Below are 14,822 nucleotides of genomic sequence, written 5' to 3'. Positions count from 1 at the left end.
CCTAACTCTTATGTGCCTTTCACTTGTCTGAGGAATTGTTTAATGAGGATCCACTGGATTACTTTATATGAATAGCTCTTACTCTCTCTCTTCACCTGGAACCTTACCTATCTGAGGGTGCATAAGAGTGAAATCTCTCCCGGAGAAGGCCTAGTGAGTAATTTGGGGAGACAGCCTAGTACAGAGCAGCCCAAGTAAGGTCAACTCCACTTGGCACTGACATTCCCTGGCACAATGGTAAGTCAAATATGTTTTTAATCCTTTGAAGTTAAAAGAAATTACCCTCAAATTTATCCCTCGGATTAATTATCTTGTGTCTGCCTGGCAAGCTTTGGATAACATGATGTACACATTGGTGTTGTATAATTTCCGTGTTAATTTGGATATAATAGGCCTGAATCTGAGGCCACCTTATTTTTTTAAAAGAGAAGTTTTGTGTGTGTGTGTGTGTGTGTGTGTGTGTAAGAAATATACTGTATCATATCAGGCAGCATCGTGCAATTTAAAGGTTAATAGATTTGAAGTCAGAGGTAACGAAGACCCTGAAATATGGTAGAAAGATTATTGACTCTAGAATCAGAAGACCCGGGTTCAAATCCCACCCCTGATCTTACTTGTTAGACAAATCATTTAATCTCTCTAGGCCTCAGTTTCCACATCTGTAGAATGAAAGGCATGGACTAGATGTCACCTGGGGTCCTTTTGGTTCTAAATCTATGCCCTAGTTTCTTATTATGATTCTGGTCATGGTCATCATCACTTAGTTATGTAATTCTACATCTCTGAGACTCAATTTTCCTCATCTAGAAAATGAGGGGTTTTGATTAGATGACCATTAAGGTGCCTTTGTGTTCTAAATCTGTGATAAACATGAAGAATCATGAGGATACAAAGCACCTTGATAGGTCAGAGGAAGAAAAATAAAATGACTCCCCGGCATCAAAGAGCTTACAGTCTACTATGAGATAAGTTTGTTTTTCTACTCCCTGCCCCAAAATATTGACTCTACACTATCAGAAATTGTACTAGTGGGACAATAAACCTCATTTAGGAAAACAAATACAAGCTAGAAGGGTCAAGTCTCCTGATCAGTCATTAATATCTTAGTATCAATTAAGTTGATCCAGATATTTTCCTAACAGCTAAAAATCAGCCACAGATAAGTTAGGGGTTTGGAGAGAGTGACCCTCAGGCTTTGGGAAGGTGAGGCGTTAGACAGCCTGGCCAGAGGCTGACGTGGTCGGTGCAGGAAAAGAAATCGGATACAGAAAGGAAGGGAAGAATTTTCTGAAGACAAGCTTCAGATGGACTTATAATTTTGCCTAGGGCTTATCTTCATAAATCCTGGAATCGTAGATTTAGACTTGGAAGTAACCTGAGATCATGTCATCAATGCCATCATTTTACAAGGGAGCAAAGTGAGACTGAGAGTGGGAAATTCCAACAGGTAGTGATGGGAGGGGCAAGATTCCAACCCAGCTCCTCTGACCCCCAGGTCCTTTGGCCATTACACTGGGCTCTCTCCTGCCAGCTCCATGTGTTTTAAGGTATACTCAGAATAAATAGCTTAGAGAAGTCTATTTTGTAAAGTAAGTGTACATGACCATCCCGGACCACAAGGTTCAGGGCAGCTGGTATTGAACATCCTTTTTATCTACCCTATACCTGACTCCCATGCCCTACCCCTAGGCATTGAGGGAAGCAATGTGACATCACTGGCGGACCAAGATTCAGGAGGACCTGGGTTCAAATCCTACTACTAACTCATGCCAGCTGTAAGAGTATGAGCAAGATATTTTACCTCTCTGGGCTTCAGTTTCCTCATTTACAAAATGGTAATAATAATGTTGGATGTTAAAGCCTTGCAAAGCTTCTTCTATATGTTATCTCATCCGAGCCTCATGATAAACCTGTGAGATAGGTATTCCAGAGTGTCCCAAAAGTCTGAGTGTCACTTAAAACTTTAGTAGCTTTGGGGACTTTGGGGACACCCATTTTATAAAATAAAAAATAACCTTGAAGGGGTCAGATAATTTGACACAGCTAGGTAGTATCAGAGTTGGGACCAAATCCAGATTTTCCTGACCACAAGTCCCTCATTCTATCTACTTTGCCCATCTCACCCAGCTGCTCTGGAGCTCAAATGATAAAAGTACAGAAACCGAACAGAAGTCCAGCCTTAGCGTCAGGAAGACCTGTGTCCAAATCCCCTCTTCTGACACATATTAGCTGTGTGACCCTAGGCAAGCGAATCAACCTCTCGGTTCAACAGGTGACTCTCTAAAACTGTAAGAGATGGAAGAGCAGCCAGTCTGTCTCTGCCTCCATAGCTGGAGTTCCCCAACACTTCAAAAAAAATTTTTTAATCAGGTATAGACCCAAAACAAAGAAATAAGTTTATATTATCATTGCCACTCAAGCTGCCCCCAGGGCTTGAGGATGAAGAGGAAGGGGAAGGTGCCTCCATGGATCAAGCTGTTGCCGGGCCTGGTATTCATTTCACATACTTTCATCATTTTACACTTGTGACTAAGCTCAGAACATGTTATAGGAGGAATGGTTGTTTTTCTCAGTTTCAGTTTTTCTTTGGAAAAATCACCTTCAATTCAGACCAAAACTATCTCCCTTGAAGATGAGGAATCAGTCCCCCTCCTCCCAAGAAAGGAAACAACTTTGGGGTCTATGATAGGCATGGCCATTGGCCAGTGACGCTCACCACAACCAAGGGGATGTGAACGGCACAAAAATGTATTATTCAGGGGCAGCTAGGTGGTGCAGTGGATAGAGCACCGGCCCTGAAGTCAGGAGGACCTGAGTTCAAATCTGGCCTCAGAACAAGCGCTTGACACGTACTAGCTGTGCGACCTTGGGCAAGTCACTTAATCCCAATTGTCTCACCAAAAAAAAAAATGTATTATTCATTGGATTTATATTTAATCATAGGGAGCTCATTTTTCTATTTTCCTGTATCTGAAAACACTTGTTTTTTCAGTAATTGTTTAATTCTAAAGGATGCCCACCCTGGTTCATGTCCTCCTCACCTCTCACCTGGACTATTATAATTGGCTCCTACTTGATCGCCACCCTCTCCTCCCCTCCCCCACATCACTGCCAAATTGACAGCCGTTATAAAGCCGGGTCTGACCCTCCGACTTCAATTTTCAGTGATTCTCTCAAATAAATACAGAATCCTTCGTTTCATATTCAAAGCTCTTCTCTACCTAATTCCAACCTTCCCAATATTTCCAGACTGATCTTTCATTATTCTCTTCACATGTACTTTGCAACAAAGCATTCCCTATGGACACCACACCATCTCCCTCCTCTTGTAATGCCCTCTCTCTTTTCTCAAACAATCCCTTGCTTCTTTCACAGGTGCCAACTCTTACAAGAGGCTTTTCTTGACACCCCCATCTCTCTCCAACTTAGTAATGCTCTCCACTCACTTTCTCCAAAAAAAACTTTGTATTTTCTCGGTATATATTTTGCATACACTTATTTCTATAAATAGTGACTCCCTCACAAAAGAATGTAAGCTCTTTGAGGTCAGAGACTCTCTTTTTTTTTTCTTTATTTCCCCAATGGCACTCAGTTATTGGAGGATGAATTGAATCCAAGGTCATTGCCTCAACTTCCCAGATTCCATGTTTTTTTCTAGGTCCTTCCTTCTCTATTGTTCTGTGGAACAGATCAGACATGCCTGTTGGTTTGCACATGGCGTTCTCCCTACATTACCAAGAAAATATGCAGTTCACCTCTGCTCTTTTATGAGGACATGTTGTACTTCCCCAGCCACCGTGTGTGTCCTGAGAAAGGACCGGAGCCTGTCCCCTCCCGGTCATCATCGTGCATTTCTGCTCTATTCCCAATTCCTCCCTTTTTGACATCAAGCCTGTAACCACCATAAGCAGCCACTGACCTTTTGCAAAATCATCATCCCCAGCAGATGGCTCAAAGTTGTGAGAAACAGAATCCTTCCAAGCACAGCTGTATCTGATTTGGGAAATTTATGAAGAAGAGGGCGGCAGCGCTGCAGGAGGAACCTTAATTAGAAAAACAAGTCTTGATGGCTGAGCCACAGAGCAAAAATGCCAGGTTTGAAAAGAGTATTGAGATTGAACAGGAAACATTAGCCATCTACAAGAACACATCAATTTTCTACTAAGCTTGATTCTTTCACCTCTAGTGATCATGCTGATATTCGGGATTTATTTCCCAAGTACCAGAAGCCTAAGTGTATGGAATCTCAGTGTATAGGACTTGCAGAAGCTGTGGTCCATGAGGATTCTACTCTTTTTCTCTGATCATAAGTCAATTCAACTTTTTATTATTTATTTATTATTATTTATAATTATGCAAATATTTATTATTTTAAGATACATTTTATTGATTACTTTTGTTTTTATAACACATTCGTTTGGGGATGAGAGGAACCCTCCCAAAAAAACATTGATAAAGTATTGTATACAAGGCATTGTGCTAGAAGCTGAGGATTAATTACAAAGCCCCCCTGCCCTCAAAGGGCTTACAGGGGACCCAACATGAACACAGATAAGTGTAATGCAAGTAAGAGTGATGGGGGCAAATTGCTGATCCAGACCAAGTGCTCCAGGGGAATTTGAGAGAGCTAGAATACTTTTACCTGGAGGAGGGGGAAATCGGGTAGCTTCCTGGAGGAGGTGTGTAGCACCTGAGCTAAGCTTTGAATGAAGAGAAGGAATCTGAAGGAAAGAAATGAAAAGGGAGGATATTCCATGTGTAGAGGGTGCTCTGCATTTGTGCCTAGTATTATTCTTACATCTTTAAAGTTATATGCAGTTGGCTTCAGCTATTTGTGATTTAGTCTAGGGGCAGTGGGAGCCATTGAAGGTCTTTGAGGAAGGGAGTAAAAGTGGGCAAATAGGAAAAGCATTAGGAATCTTGGTTTGGTAGATGTGTGAAGGATGGACTGAAAAGAGGAGATACTCAAAGGCTCTAAAAGTAGTCCGGGTGAAAAGTGATAAAGGACCTGAGCTTTAGAAGACAATGAGAAAATCAGCCTGACTGGTATGGGAGGCAGGGGTCATTCATGATGGGGAAGGATGTGTGATATGGTTGGACAAGAAGTCCAGTGAACTTGCTTTCACATCTTAATTTCCTACTGTATTGGTCAATAGTAGAGCCTCCAATGTGAGAAATCTTCAGTTGAATTACCCAAACCATCTAGGTATTTTGGGGTTGGTATGCGTCCCATAGGTAGCATATGTTGAACTCAATTCTTCTGGGGGAAAGCTTACTTCTGAGGAAGAAAGCTTGACCCTCTAGAAAATTAGAATACCTCTTTCTCCCTTGGGGACCTGTGCTCTCAATAGTATAATAGGGGACTGGAATCATTAACCCAGTTTCCCAAAGTGTAACTTACATCCTGGAAAAAGTGGACTCATCAGCTTAGCAAAAATAGGCAAGAATCTGATGATTGCCTTATCCTTGAATAGAATGTGAACAGTCAACCTTTCCAGAATGAAATGTTTTTTGCCCCAAAGGGAGGAAATGTCTGTATCAATCTGAAGCCTGGCTGCTCGTCTCATGGAAAATATGTAAAAGCCTACCCATTGCACTTCAGAGAACTCTACCAAATCTCAGCATCTCAGAGTTGGCAGCTGCGTCAGTGGTCATTTTCAGGTCACCTTTGCCTCAATCCCCTCTACATCCACAAAACCAGTGGTTACACAGAAACTGTTACCTGAAGGTCTCCAAGGAAGTGGAGGTCCACTGTGTTCAGAGGCAACCTGTTCCACTCTGTTAGGAATGCAGCCCATTCTTTGTTAGTGGGAAATTTTTGCTTACAACAAGCCTAAAATTTACCTCTTTGCCATTTTCCCTACTGCTTCTATTTCTACCCTCCAGGGCCAAGCACAAGTTCAACCTGCGTCTTCCACAGGACAATCCTTCAGATACCTAAAGATCCCTATTATTTCTCTCTGCTCCCCGCACCTCTCCAGGTTGGGGAACTGAGTCTTCTCCAAATTAAACATCCCCAGCTCCATAAACAGGTCTTTATAAGGTATGCAGTTGAGGTCCAACATCATCATTGCCTTCTTTTAGACATCATCCAATTTAGCACTATCCTGTCTAAAAGGTGGATCCAGAACTGAATATTGTCCTCCAGATGTGGCCTGACCAGGAAAGACTAAAGTAGAATCAGCACTTCCCTGGTACTGACCATCATTCCTCTCTTAATGCTGCCTATTGGCTTTCTTGGCTGCCATTTTGAATATTTTTGGAAACCCCAAGACAAATTGTTGGGTTTTTTTTAAATCCACTGTTCTAATCCTAGTCCTAGGATACTGACAGGTTCAATAGGTGTGACTAGAAAGTAACTTGACCAATTTTCAGGACTGGCTCATGGAGGCCTTCCTCTGTAGTCCCTAGAGTAAAACTGACCACTCTAGCTTGCTTTTATCTGCAGTTATGCCCCAGGTCTATTTAGAATCAGAGATTGGCAGGATGGAGGATAACACATGAGAGCCTTTCATAGACACCAACGTTGGGGGATGTAAGTAGAAAGCAGCCCATCTTGAAGAGCTGTTTAGGAATAATAATGGGGATCACAGATCCAGAACTGAAAAGGGCCTCATAAGCTATCTAATCTGAACCCCTCATTTTAGGAAGCCCAAAGGGGTTTAAGCAAACCTCCTAAGGTCACAAAAATGATAAGGGGTAGAATTTTTTACACAGCCCTCTGTCTCCAGACCCAGAGCTCTATCCACTATACCATGATGCTTCCCAGAGTAAATGGACCACCCTGTAACAAGGTGAGCTCCAACTGGTGTCTGAATTATTGGCAGTAAGGTATAAATAGTGTGTTCCATGCATCCTGGACAAGAGAAAACCAACACCCACGGTAACCATCTGTTACCTCTCATTTGTCATTTGGAGGGCCAAATATTTCTGCAACAGCTTTAACTCTTTTCATATGCAAACAAAATCTCCTTGACCAAGGCCAAGGAACCCAACTTGAGGACTGTCGGTAAAACAAGGTACAAATGGTGAACGACCAGCTTAGTGAACTTCAGGGAGCTTCTTCTGTGGTCCTAGGAAGGAGATGTCCCTACTTTGGGCCTCACTGTCTAATACTATAGCAAATAGATGAGTTTTTTTTCTTTGTGGTTCCATAATTATGCCCCATTGTTCATAAATACAAGGGCATCTGTGTATTTGCCTTCTGCCAGCAAAAGTTTCTCAATCATTTTTCATCCTTTTTTTAAAAAATTATTCTTTTTTCAACAGAACTGAAGTTCAAAATATATCAAGCCCCACCACATTTATGAGCTGGGCACCTTTTTAATGTAACAGCTGGGTTTTCTTCTTAGTGGGAGATTTCCCCTACAGCCTCAACTCTCAGAGCCAACCACGTGACGTTTCTGTAACCTGACCCCATTGACTGCTTTACATTAAACAGATAATTGGGCACAACCATGGATGCTGACAGAGTGCATTAAGGGTTCCAAGGCTCCTTACTGCATTACTTTAGCTTAGCCTCTCAACAAAGGTGGAGAAAGAACGCTAGATTTGGAATCAGATGATTTGGGTTGGAATCTGAGCTCTGCTTCTTACTCCCTGGATGACTGTTCTCCTCAGATCTGGAATCCTCAGTTTCCTCATCTCAAATGAAGTCATTTGTGGCTCTAAATCTATAATCCTATGATATAAAATAGGTTTTATTTATCCCAACTGCTCCAAGATGTTCCCAGCAAGAAACAGTTGCCCATTTCATGGAGTATGAAGGATGGCTGGTTTGGGTCCTTCCTTAAAAAGTAGTTTCCAGGAGGAATTCATCAGTGGGAAAATGGGGCTATAGGGGCAGAGGCAGAAAGCAGCTGAAGCACTTTTGGAATAGTATATTTTGCGATCTCAAAGGTTAAAAAAAACCTGTTGGTCAGTCATTTCAGCAGTGTCCAACTCTTTGTGACCCCATTTGAAGTACTGGCACGATTTGCCATTTCCTTCTCCAGCTCATTTTACAACTGAGGAAACTGAGGCAAAAGGGTTAAGTGACTTGCCCAGGGTCACACAGCTCAGAAGTATCAGAGGACAGATTTGAATTCAGAAAGATAAGTCTCCCTGACTCCAGGCCCAGCACTCTATCCACCGTGCTACTTAGCTGCAAATATGATAAAGTTTAGAAAGAGAAATATGAATATAGCAGGAGGTGAATGGGAGAAAATACCAAGTGTTGTCACTTTCTGGTGAAGTTAGATAGTGGAAAAATATTTTCTGGACTACCTATCCTCATAAACTCCAAATTTCCATGTGGTTGTGAGCAGAAAGGGGGAAAAACCAAGAGATATGATTCTTCTTTCATACTGCTTCCCTGGTGGTCCTTCAGAAGCCAATATGTCAAGGTCCCACGACTACTGCCTGCCAGTTCCCTATGACCTCCACCAAAGATCATCCCTAAGGTCTATCTAAGAGATTAGGGGAGAGCTCAAAAGGTGCTATGAAGGGTACATCTGTGGATGACCTGTCATAAGAGAATCATCGTTGTCCAATCTCTGTGCCCAAAACCTTAAGCTGACTTTGGTTTCATACACTGAACTTTCCATAGGGATATACACAACACAGAGAAACACAAACAGAGATGTATAGGCAAAGACATCCAGGTGTCTGGATTCCCCAGAGCTGAACTGTCTGAGCATAAAGACATCTCACCTAGCCCTCTCATTCTCCCTTCTCCTAAAACTCAGACTTCTATAGTCTAATAAGCCAAACTTAGACACCAGCTCAGCGGCCTGGACTTTCCCTGCTCTTATCTACTACAAAGAGGCATCTTTAGGATGAGGGAGAAACTGGGGCAAATCATTAACAACTGCTGCCTTCTTGCCCCACAGACCAGGGCTCCTATCCACCAGATTATGGTAAATACAATGGCTTCAAAGTGTGTTCTGCTGTCTCCATTGTACGGTACGCTTAAGAACAACTGTGACATTCAATTCTATTGAATGATCACGCATTATGTGCCCTACAGTGTACTGAACACTGTGAAAGAAGAATCAGACACAATTACGGAGAGCTTGAAATCACTAGAGATACTGTATACACACAAAAGTTTCAAATAGCATTACGAGACGGTGTCAATGTGAAGAATACAAATGGTATTTACTGGAGGCATTCAGAAGAAGAAGAAATCAGTGTGGGATATTGTCTGGAGCAGGATTCCTGCAGATGAGGACTCAAGATGGTCCTTGGAGAATAATGGTTAGGCTTTGGATAGATAGAGACAAGACAATAGGTAACACAGTCAACTTAGTATGGTTTTTTTTAATCCACTCGTTCTTAACCCCCTCACTAACATAGACTTTGTGATAATTCAAATATGAAATCATGTGATCATAGATTCAGAGCTGGAAGGGACTTTGGAGATCATCTGGTCCTGCACCCTCATTTTACAGAGAAGGAAACTGAGGACCCTAGAGGTTAAGTGACTGATCCAAGATCACGGAGATGGCAAGAAGAGCCAGAACTCTAACCGGTCCTTTGCAGAGCTAGGGTTCTCTCCACTCCAGCCTGCCATGCGCAGTTCTACCCAAGTAAAATTCATCTTTGCTGCTCTCTTGGTTGTGTGCTCTGTATAGATTCAAAGACTTGTACATTTTTCTGATGTATTTCTGTCCCTATTCCAGTAGTTGTGCTCTTTTGAGCCTTATTTTAATATTTTCTTATCTGTATGCGTGTTACATCCACCCCCCCGTATATGTGTGTGTCTCACACACACACACACATACACACACACACACACACACACACACACACACACCCCTCAAGTATAATGGAAGTTCTACAAGGATAGGGATGATTTTATTTCCCAATGTCTTGCAATCCCAGTGTCCTGAGACTTTATCCATGTTGGGAGGTCCCATCTCTGTGGAAACTCCCCCTACTCCCTTATCAGCACACATATGGACAGCTCATCTTTAACTTATAGTCCTAGAGATGCCTGGGGCACCATGAGGTTAAGTGATTTGCCCCAGGGTCACACAGCCAGAGAAGCCACAACTTCCTGACTGCAAAACCATCCCCCTCTCTCCTTCACCTTGTATATAGCGGGCACTTATTAAACGTTTCCTGAATTGAATTGAATTCAAGTTTTTTGCAAACCATTTCTTTTTTTAATATAGAAAGATAGTGTGATGTACTAGAAACTGTATTGGTCTTGGAGTCAGGAAGACCTGGGTTTAAACCTCAACACTGACCGTCCCAAGCTGCATAACCCTGAGCAAGTCATTTCTCTGCATCTCAGGCAACTCTCTAAGGCTCGAACTGTATAGATGAGCTGCGATCTGCAATGGTGGGAAGAGTTCCCACGCAGAGGAAATCCCTTGTCTTTGACAGATTTTTTTTATTAATTTATCTCACTTTATTGCAGCCTGGTACAATAGAATGAGAGCAGGCTCTAAAACTAACAGGCCTGGGTTTGAATTCCATATCTGACATTACCTATTTGAACTTACGAGAGTCCTGTACCTAGGTCTCAGTTTTCTCATCTGTCCCTTCTGAGGGACATCTGAGGTCCCTTCTGCCTGGACATCTGTGATCTTTCAGGAGATCCTCTGTATAGCCATTGAAAGTAATAAATAGATATTTACTTTTCAATAGTTTTCAATTCTGATTTTTCTCCCATTTGGACAAGATTCTTCTTCCCACCCCTGTATCCCAAAGTTAAGAGGTTTACTATGTGAGTAAGTCACTAAATATGGAGAATTTACACTTCTATTCAAAATACTTTATTTCAGAAACATGAACCCAAAAGATTTCCAGCTTTGTATCACAGAAACTGTGAGTACCGTTGTGACATCATAATATGTGAAAGTAATAGCTCTGGGGGACACATATCACTAGTCTGGGAAGCTCCCAAATGGGGAACCCCACTCTACCAGTGGAGGTCAGCACCTCAGAGTCCTAGAACGTTGCCTAGAGCACTAAAAGTTTTAGTGACTTGCCCAAAGTCAAATGGGCCTATACTTAGCAAGACTTGAACTCAGGTCTTCCTGGATCCAAGGCTAGCTCCCTGTGCACTCTACCACATACACATGACTATGAACAATGAAATTTCACTTTTCATTCTAAAATCCTGCCTCACCTTTCTCCATCCATTGATGAATGCCTCAGAGAGGACAAGTCAGACCATGACTGTGCTTTCAGCCCCACGGTATCCATTGATGAGTGACACAGAGAGGACAAGTCAAACTGTGACTGTGCTTTTAGCCCCATGGTTACAAAGATGCAGCCCCTGCGTTAAGGAATTACTTCAGACCCAGGTTACAAACAACCCAGAAGGAAGGCAGAGAAGTCTCTGGTTTTCAAAGTAACAAAGGAGCTACTTCCTGCATTTACAAGATTCTCTTTTTTATACATGAGGGAGACAAGGCTTTCTAAGTTGAAGAAAGCATTTGGCATTCGCCATGATGCTCTTTCCAATATCTCCTGGCACTCCTGAGAAAAGGAATAGCAAAATGACTGACAGATACTGTCTGTATGTCATGAAAAGTGACAGATAGAGTTGCTTGACCACAAGGTTCTAGGGAAAACGTAGACAGTAATCGGGTCAGTTTGTAACCCAGCTTAAACCCTTCAGGATGTTTTTCAGCTGTCCCAAAAAGCTGCTTGTCAGAGGCCAGCAGCTTTCAGCCCAGAGCCCTTTACGCAGTGGTAGATCAGACCCACAAACACAGAGTCAAACAAAGAGCCAATCCTGTGTTTGAGATGAGACCGTTTAGAAGCAGATAGATGCCAAGACAAAGAGATGTCAGTCCCATTCGGCGGCTGCATACATATACAAGTGGCTTCTTTGTAATTTGGAAAACCAGAGTCTTCTCTGTCTCCTCCCAGGTTGTTTACAGCCTGGATCTGAAGCATTACAGTAACTCTTTAATGTTTGGGACTGTATCTTGGGAACGGTGGGGCTAACAGTTCAGCCATGGTCTGGCTTGCCCCCTCTGTGGCACTCATACTTCAATTCACAGGAGTAATTGGAGAAAGGTGAGTCAGGCCACCATGAGGGCTGGCCTTCAATCTCTCTCTATAGCTACTTGGCAACCTGATTGGCCCAAAGGATAGCATGTTGGCCTTGGAATCAAGGACGACTGGTGAATTCAGATCCCACTTCTGACTCATTTTAGCAGTATGACCCTAGGCAAGTCACTTAACCTCTATGTGACCTATACAGTGGGGTACCAATGCTTGTTTCCTTCCTATAGATCCTTAGGACCTACCCACACGGTCAAAGATTTTTAACCTGGGGTCCACAAACTTTTTTTGGATAAATATATTTCAATATAGTTGTTTTTATTTGTAATATGGTTTATTTTGTGCATTTAAAAACATAATTTTGAGAAGGGTCCATAGTCTTTCCCAGACTGCCAAAGGGCACTAAGATAGAAAAAAATGTTAAGAACTCTTGCACTAAATCACAAAGGGGTTGCAATCTGCACAGGTGAAGGGAGTTCATTATACTATGAAACAGCCTCCTTTATAACCAGTTGGATCATTGAGGAGCATATAGGTAACAGACAGAAGTGGTGTGGGGAGCAGGGTAGGGGGCAGGGAGAACTAAGGATCCCTGTTTATGCATACTGACTTAGAAAACTACATGTTAATCTTTTTCATGTTCTATTGTATTTTTTTTATTTTTTTAAATATTTGCCAATTACATTTTAATCTGATTTGGCCAGGTGGTTGACACCTTTGGGCAGCTAGGTGGTGCCATGGTGCAGAGTGCTGGGCTTGGAATCAGAAAGGCTTATGTTCATGAGTTCAAATCTGGCCTCAGATACTTAGCAGCTGTGTGACCCTGGGCAAGTCACTTAACTGCTATCTGCCTCAGTTTCCTCAACTATAAAATGAGGACCTAATTCCCAGGGTCATTGTAAGGATCAAGTGAGATAAAATGGAAATCAGAGATGTCATAACCGACGTCCCACCACTACTGAAGATCATTTGATGGGAGTGGGGGAAGGGAGAGGAATCTATTTTCTCATTTTTATTTTCTTTTTCCTATGTATTCAGACATTCCCTGCCCAAAGAGAATAGGCGCTATCTAAATACAACAGACTCAGCTGACCTTGCCTGCCCTCTTCATCCTTCTCCTCCTTCTTCTTTTCCCTTAGCTGATCTCTAAGGTGTCAGCTCATATGTGTGTCCTTGGATACTTGAATATTTGAATAACATTTTCTTTTAAATGGCCGGATTTTTTTTTTTTTTTGCATCACCGTTGATAAAAATTTCCAGGGTGCATATGTATGTGACTGAGGATGAAAATTTTATCTCCGATGTTTTCTGTTTTTAAAATGAACCAATTTACGAAAGTGCCTCCTTGTTCCATAGTGACAACTAATTGCATTGCTCAGATAAAAATACACACTATTGCAGTTTTAATTCTTTTCAAAATTTAAAAAAAAAGAAAAAGGGCACCTTCTGTTATATAGCTAGTCATATTCATTGAGGTCCACAAAGGCAAACAAAGCTGGCTCCATTCTGGGGCCTTGCTTTGTGTAATCATAAATTTCGAGTCCAAAGAGACTTTAGAGTCCATCAGTACTGACCACCTTCTTTCACAGATGAGAAAATTGATGTTGAGAGTAGTGACCTACCCAGGGTCACAAGCAAGTGAGTAGATGAGGCAGGATTTGAACACAAGTCTCCCTGACTCCACATTCAAGATCTACTGTGCCACTTTGCTCCCTCTTGACTCCCCTTCATTAATGAGCATTGCCACTGGTAGATAATTTCAGTTGATGACTTTCAAGGTGTCATGTTTGTTGTTGCTCTTGAGTCATTTCAGTTGTTAACAACTCTTCATGACCCTATTTGGGGCTTTCTTGGTGGAGATACTGGAATGGTTTTCTGTTTCCTTCTTCCAGCTCATTTTACAGATGAGGAAACTGAGGCAACCAGGGTTACGTGACTTGCCCAGGGTCGCACAGCTAGTGTCTAAGGCTGGATTTGAACTCAGGTGTTCCTGACTCCAACGCTGGCATTCTAGCTACCCATGGGCCTTAGTTTCCTCATCTATAAAGTGAAAATGGCAATAACTGGAGCACTTACTTCATAGGGTTGCCATATGACTCCAGGAAAATCATGCATTTGATCATTCTGCAAACTCAATAGCGCCCCATAAATGCCAGTTATTATTTTTAGTGGCTCTCTGTATCTGACACAATAACTACCCAGTGACTTGGACTCATTAAACAGAAAAGCATTAATATCTTAAGTCGAAATCATGAAGAAATGAATATTTCTGAAGTTATTTTTTAAAAATTTTATTGATGAATTTTCATACAGAACTTTTATTTCTAAACATATCCCTCCATTCTCCCCTACTCAGAAAGCCATCCTTTGTAACAAAAAAGAAAAAGAGAGAAAGAAAGAAATCAGTTCAGCAAAACTAACCAATTTATCAACCAAGTCTAACTAACAATATGGCATTCTACAACACCCACAGCCACCTACCTCTGCAAAGAATGGATGGAAGGGCCTTTTCTCAACTCCTCTCCAGAGCTAAGCTTGGCTGTTAGAATTCCACAGCAGTCAGCTCACGGCTCTCGTGTTTTCTGTGTGCGTTGTCAGGGTGTATCATTCCTCTTTCTTCACTCGGCATCTGTTCATAGAAGTCACTCAATGCTAACTGTGGCTGCCCATGCTCATCTGAATTCTTAGAGGCAGATAAGTGGCAAGCCTGCTGCACCTAGAGTCAGGAAGGCCTGAATCCAAATGCAGCCTCAGACTCTTACTAGCTGTGTGACCCTGGGCAAGTCGCTTAACCACTGCCTGCCTCAGTTTCCTTG

General features: G+C 42.1%; 1 protein-coding gene across 8 annotated transcripts in view; it reads left to right on the top strand.

Moving 5' to 3' along the window:
- THRB (thyroid hormone receptor beta) overlaps positions 1-14,822 on the top strand; it is a 391,398-nt gene that overhangs the window by 293,502 nt on the left and 83,074 nt on the right. Inside the window, exon 1 of one of the 8 annotated variants that reach the window (XM_027871976.1) lies at positions 161-237. The exons of 6 other annotated variants lie outside the window; for them this stretch is intronic. Coding sequence is in view for 1 of the 2 variants with exons in the window: in XM_027871975.1 (XP_027727776.1) it covers positions 4,089-4,095 (7 nt within the window). In the remaining variant the exon portion in view is untranslated. Of the gene's footprint in view, positions 1-160; positions 238-4,011; positions 4,096-14,822 lie in introns of those variants that run through there. One more of the 8 variants, XM_027871975.1, reaches the window with a different exon arrangement.

This window comes from Vombatus ursinus, unplaced genomic scaffold, assembly GCF_900497805.2.
Source record: "Vombatus ursinus unplaced genomic scaffold, bare-nosed wombat genome assembly UNPS02014799.1, whole genome shotgun sequence".
Lineage (NCBI taxonomy): Eukaryota > Metazoa > Chordata > Mammalia > Diprotodontia > Vombatidae > Vombatus > Vombatus ursinus.
Note: the sequence above shows the minus strand (reverse complement) of the source record. Positions and strands in the feature narration are given on the sequence as shown.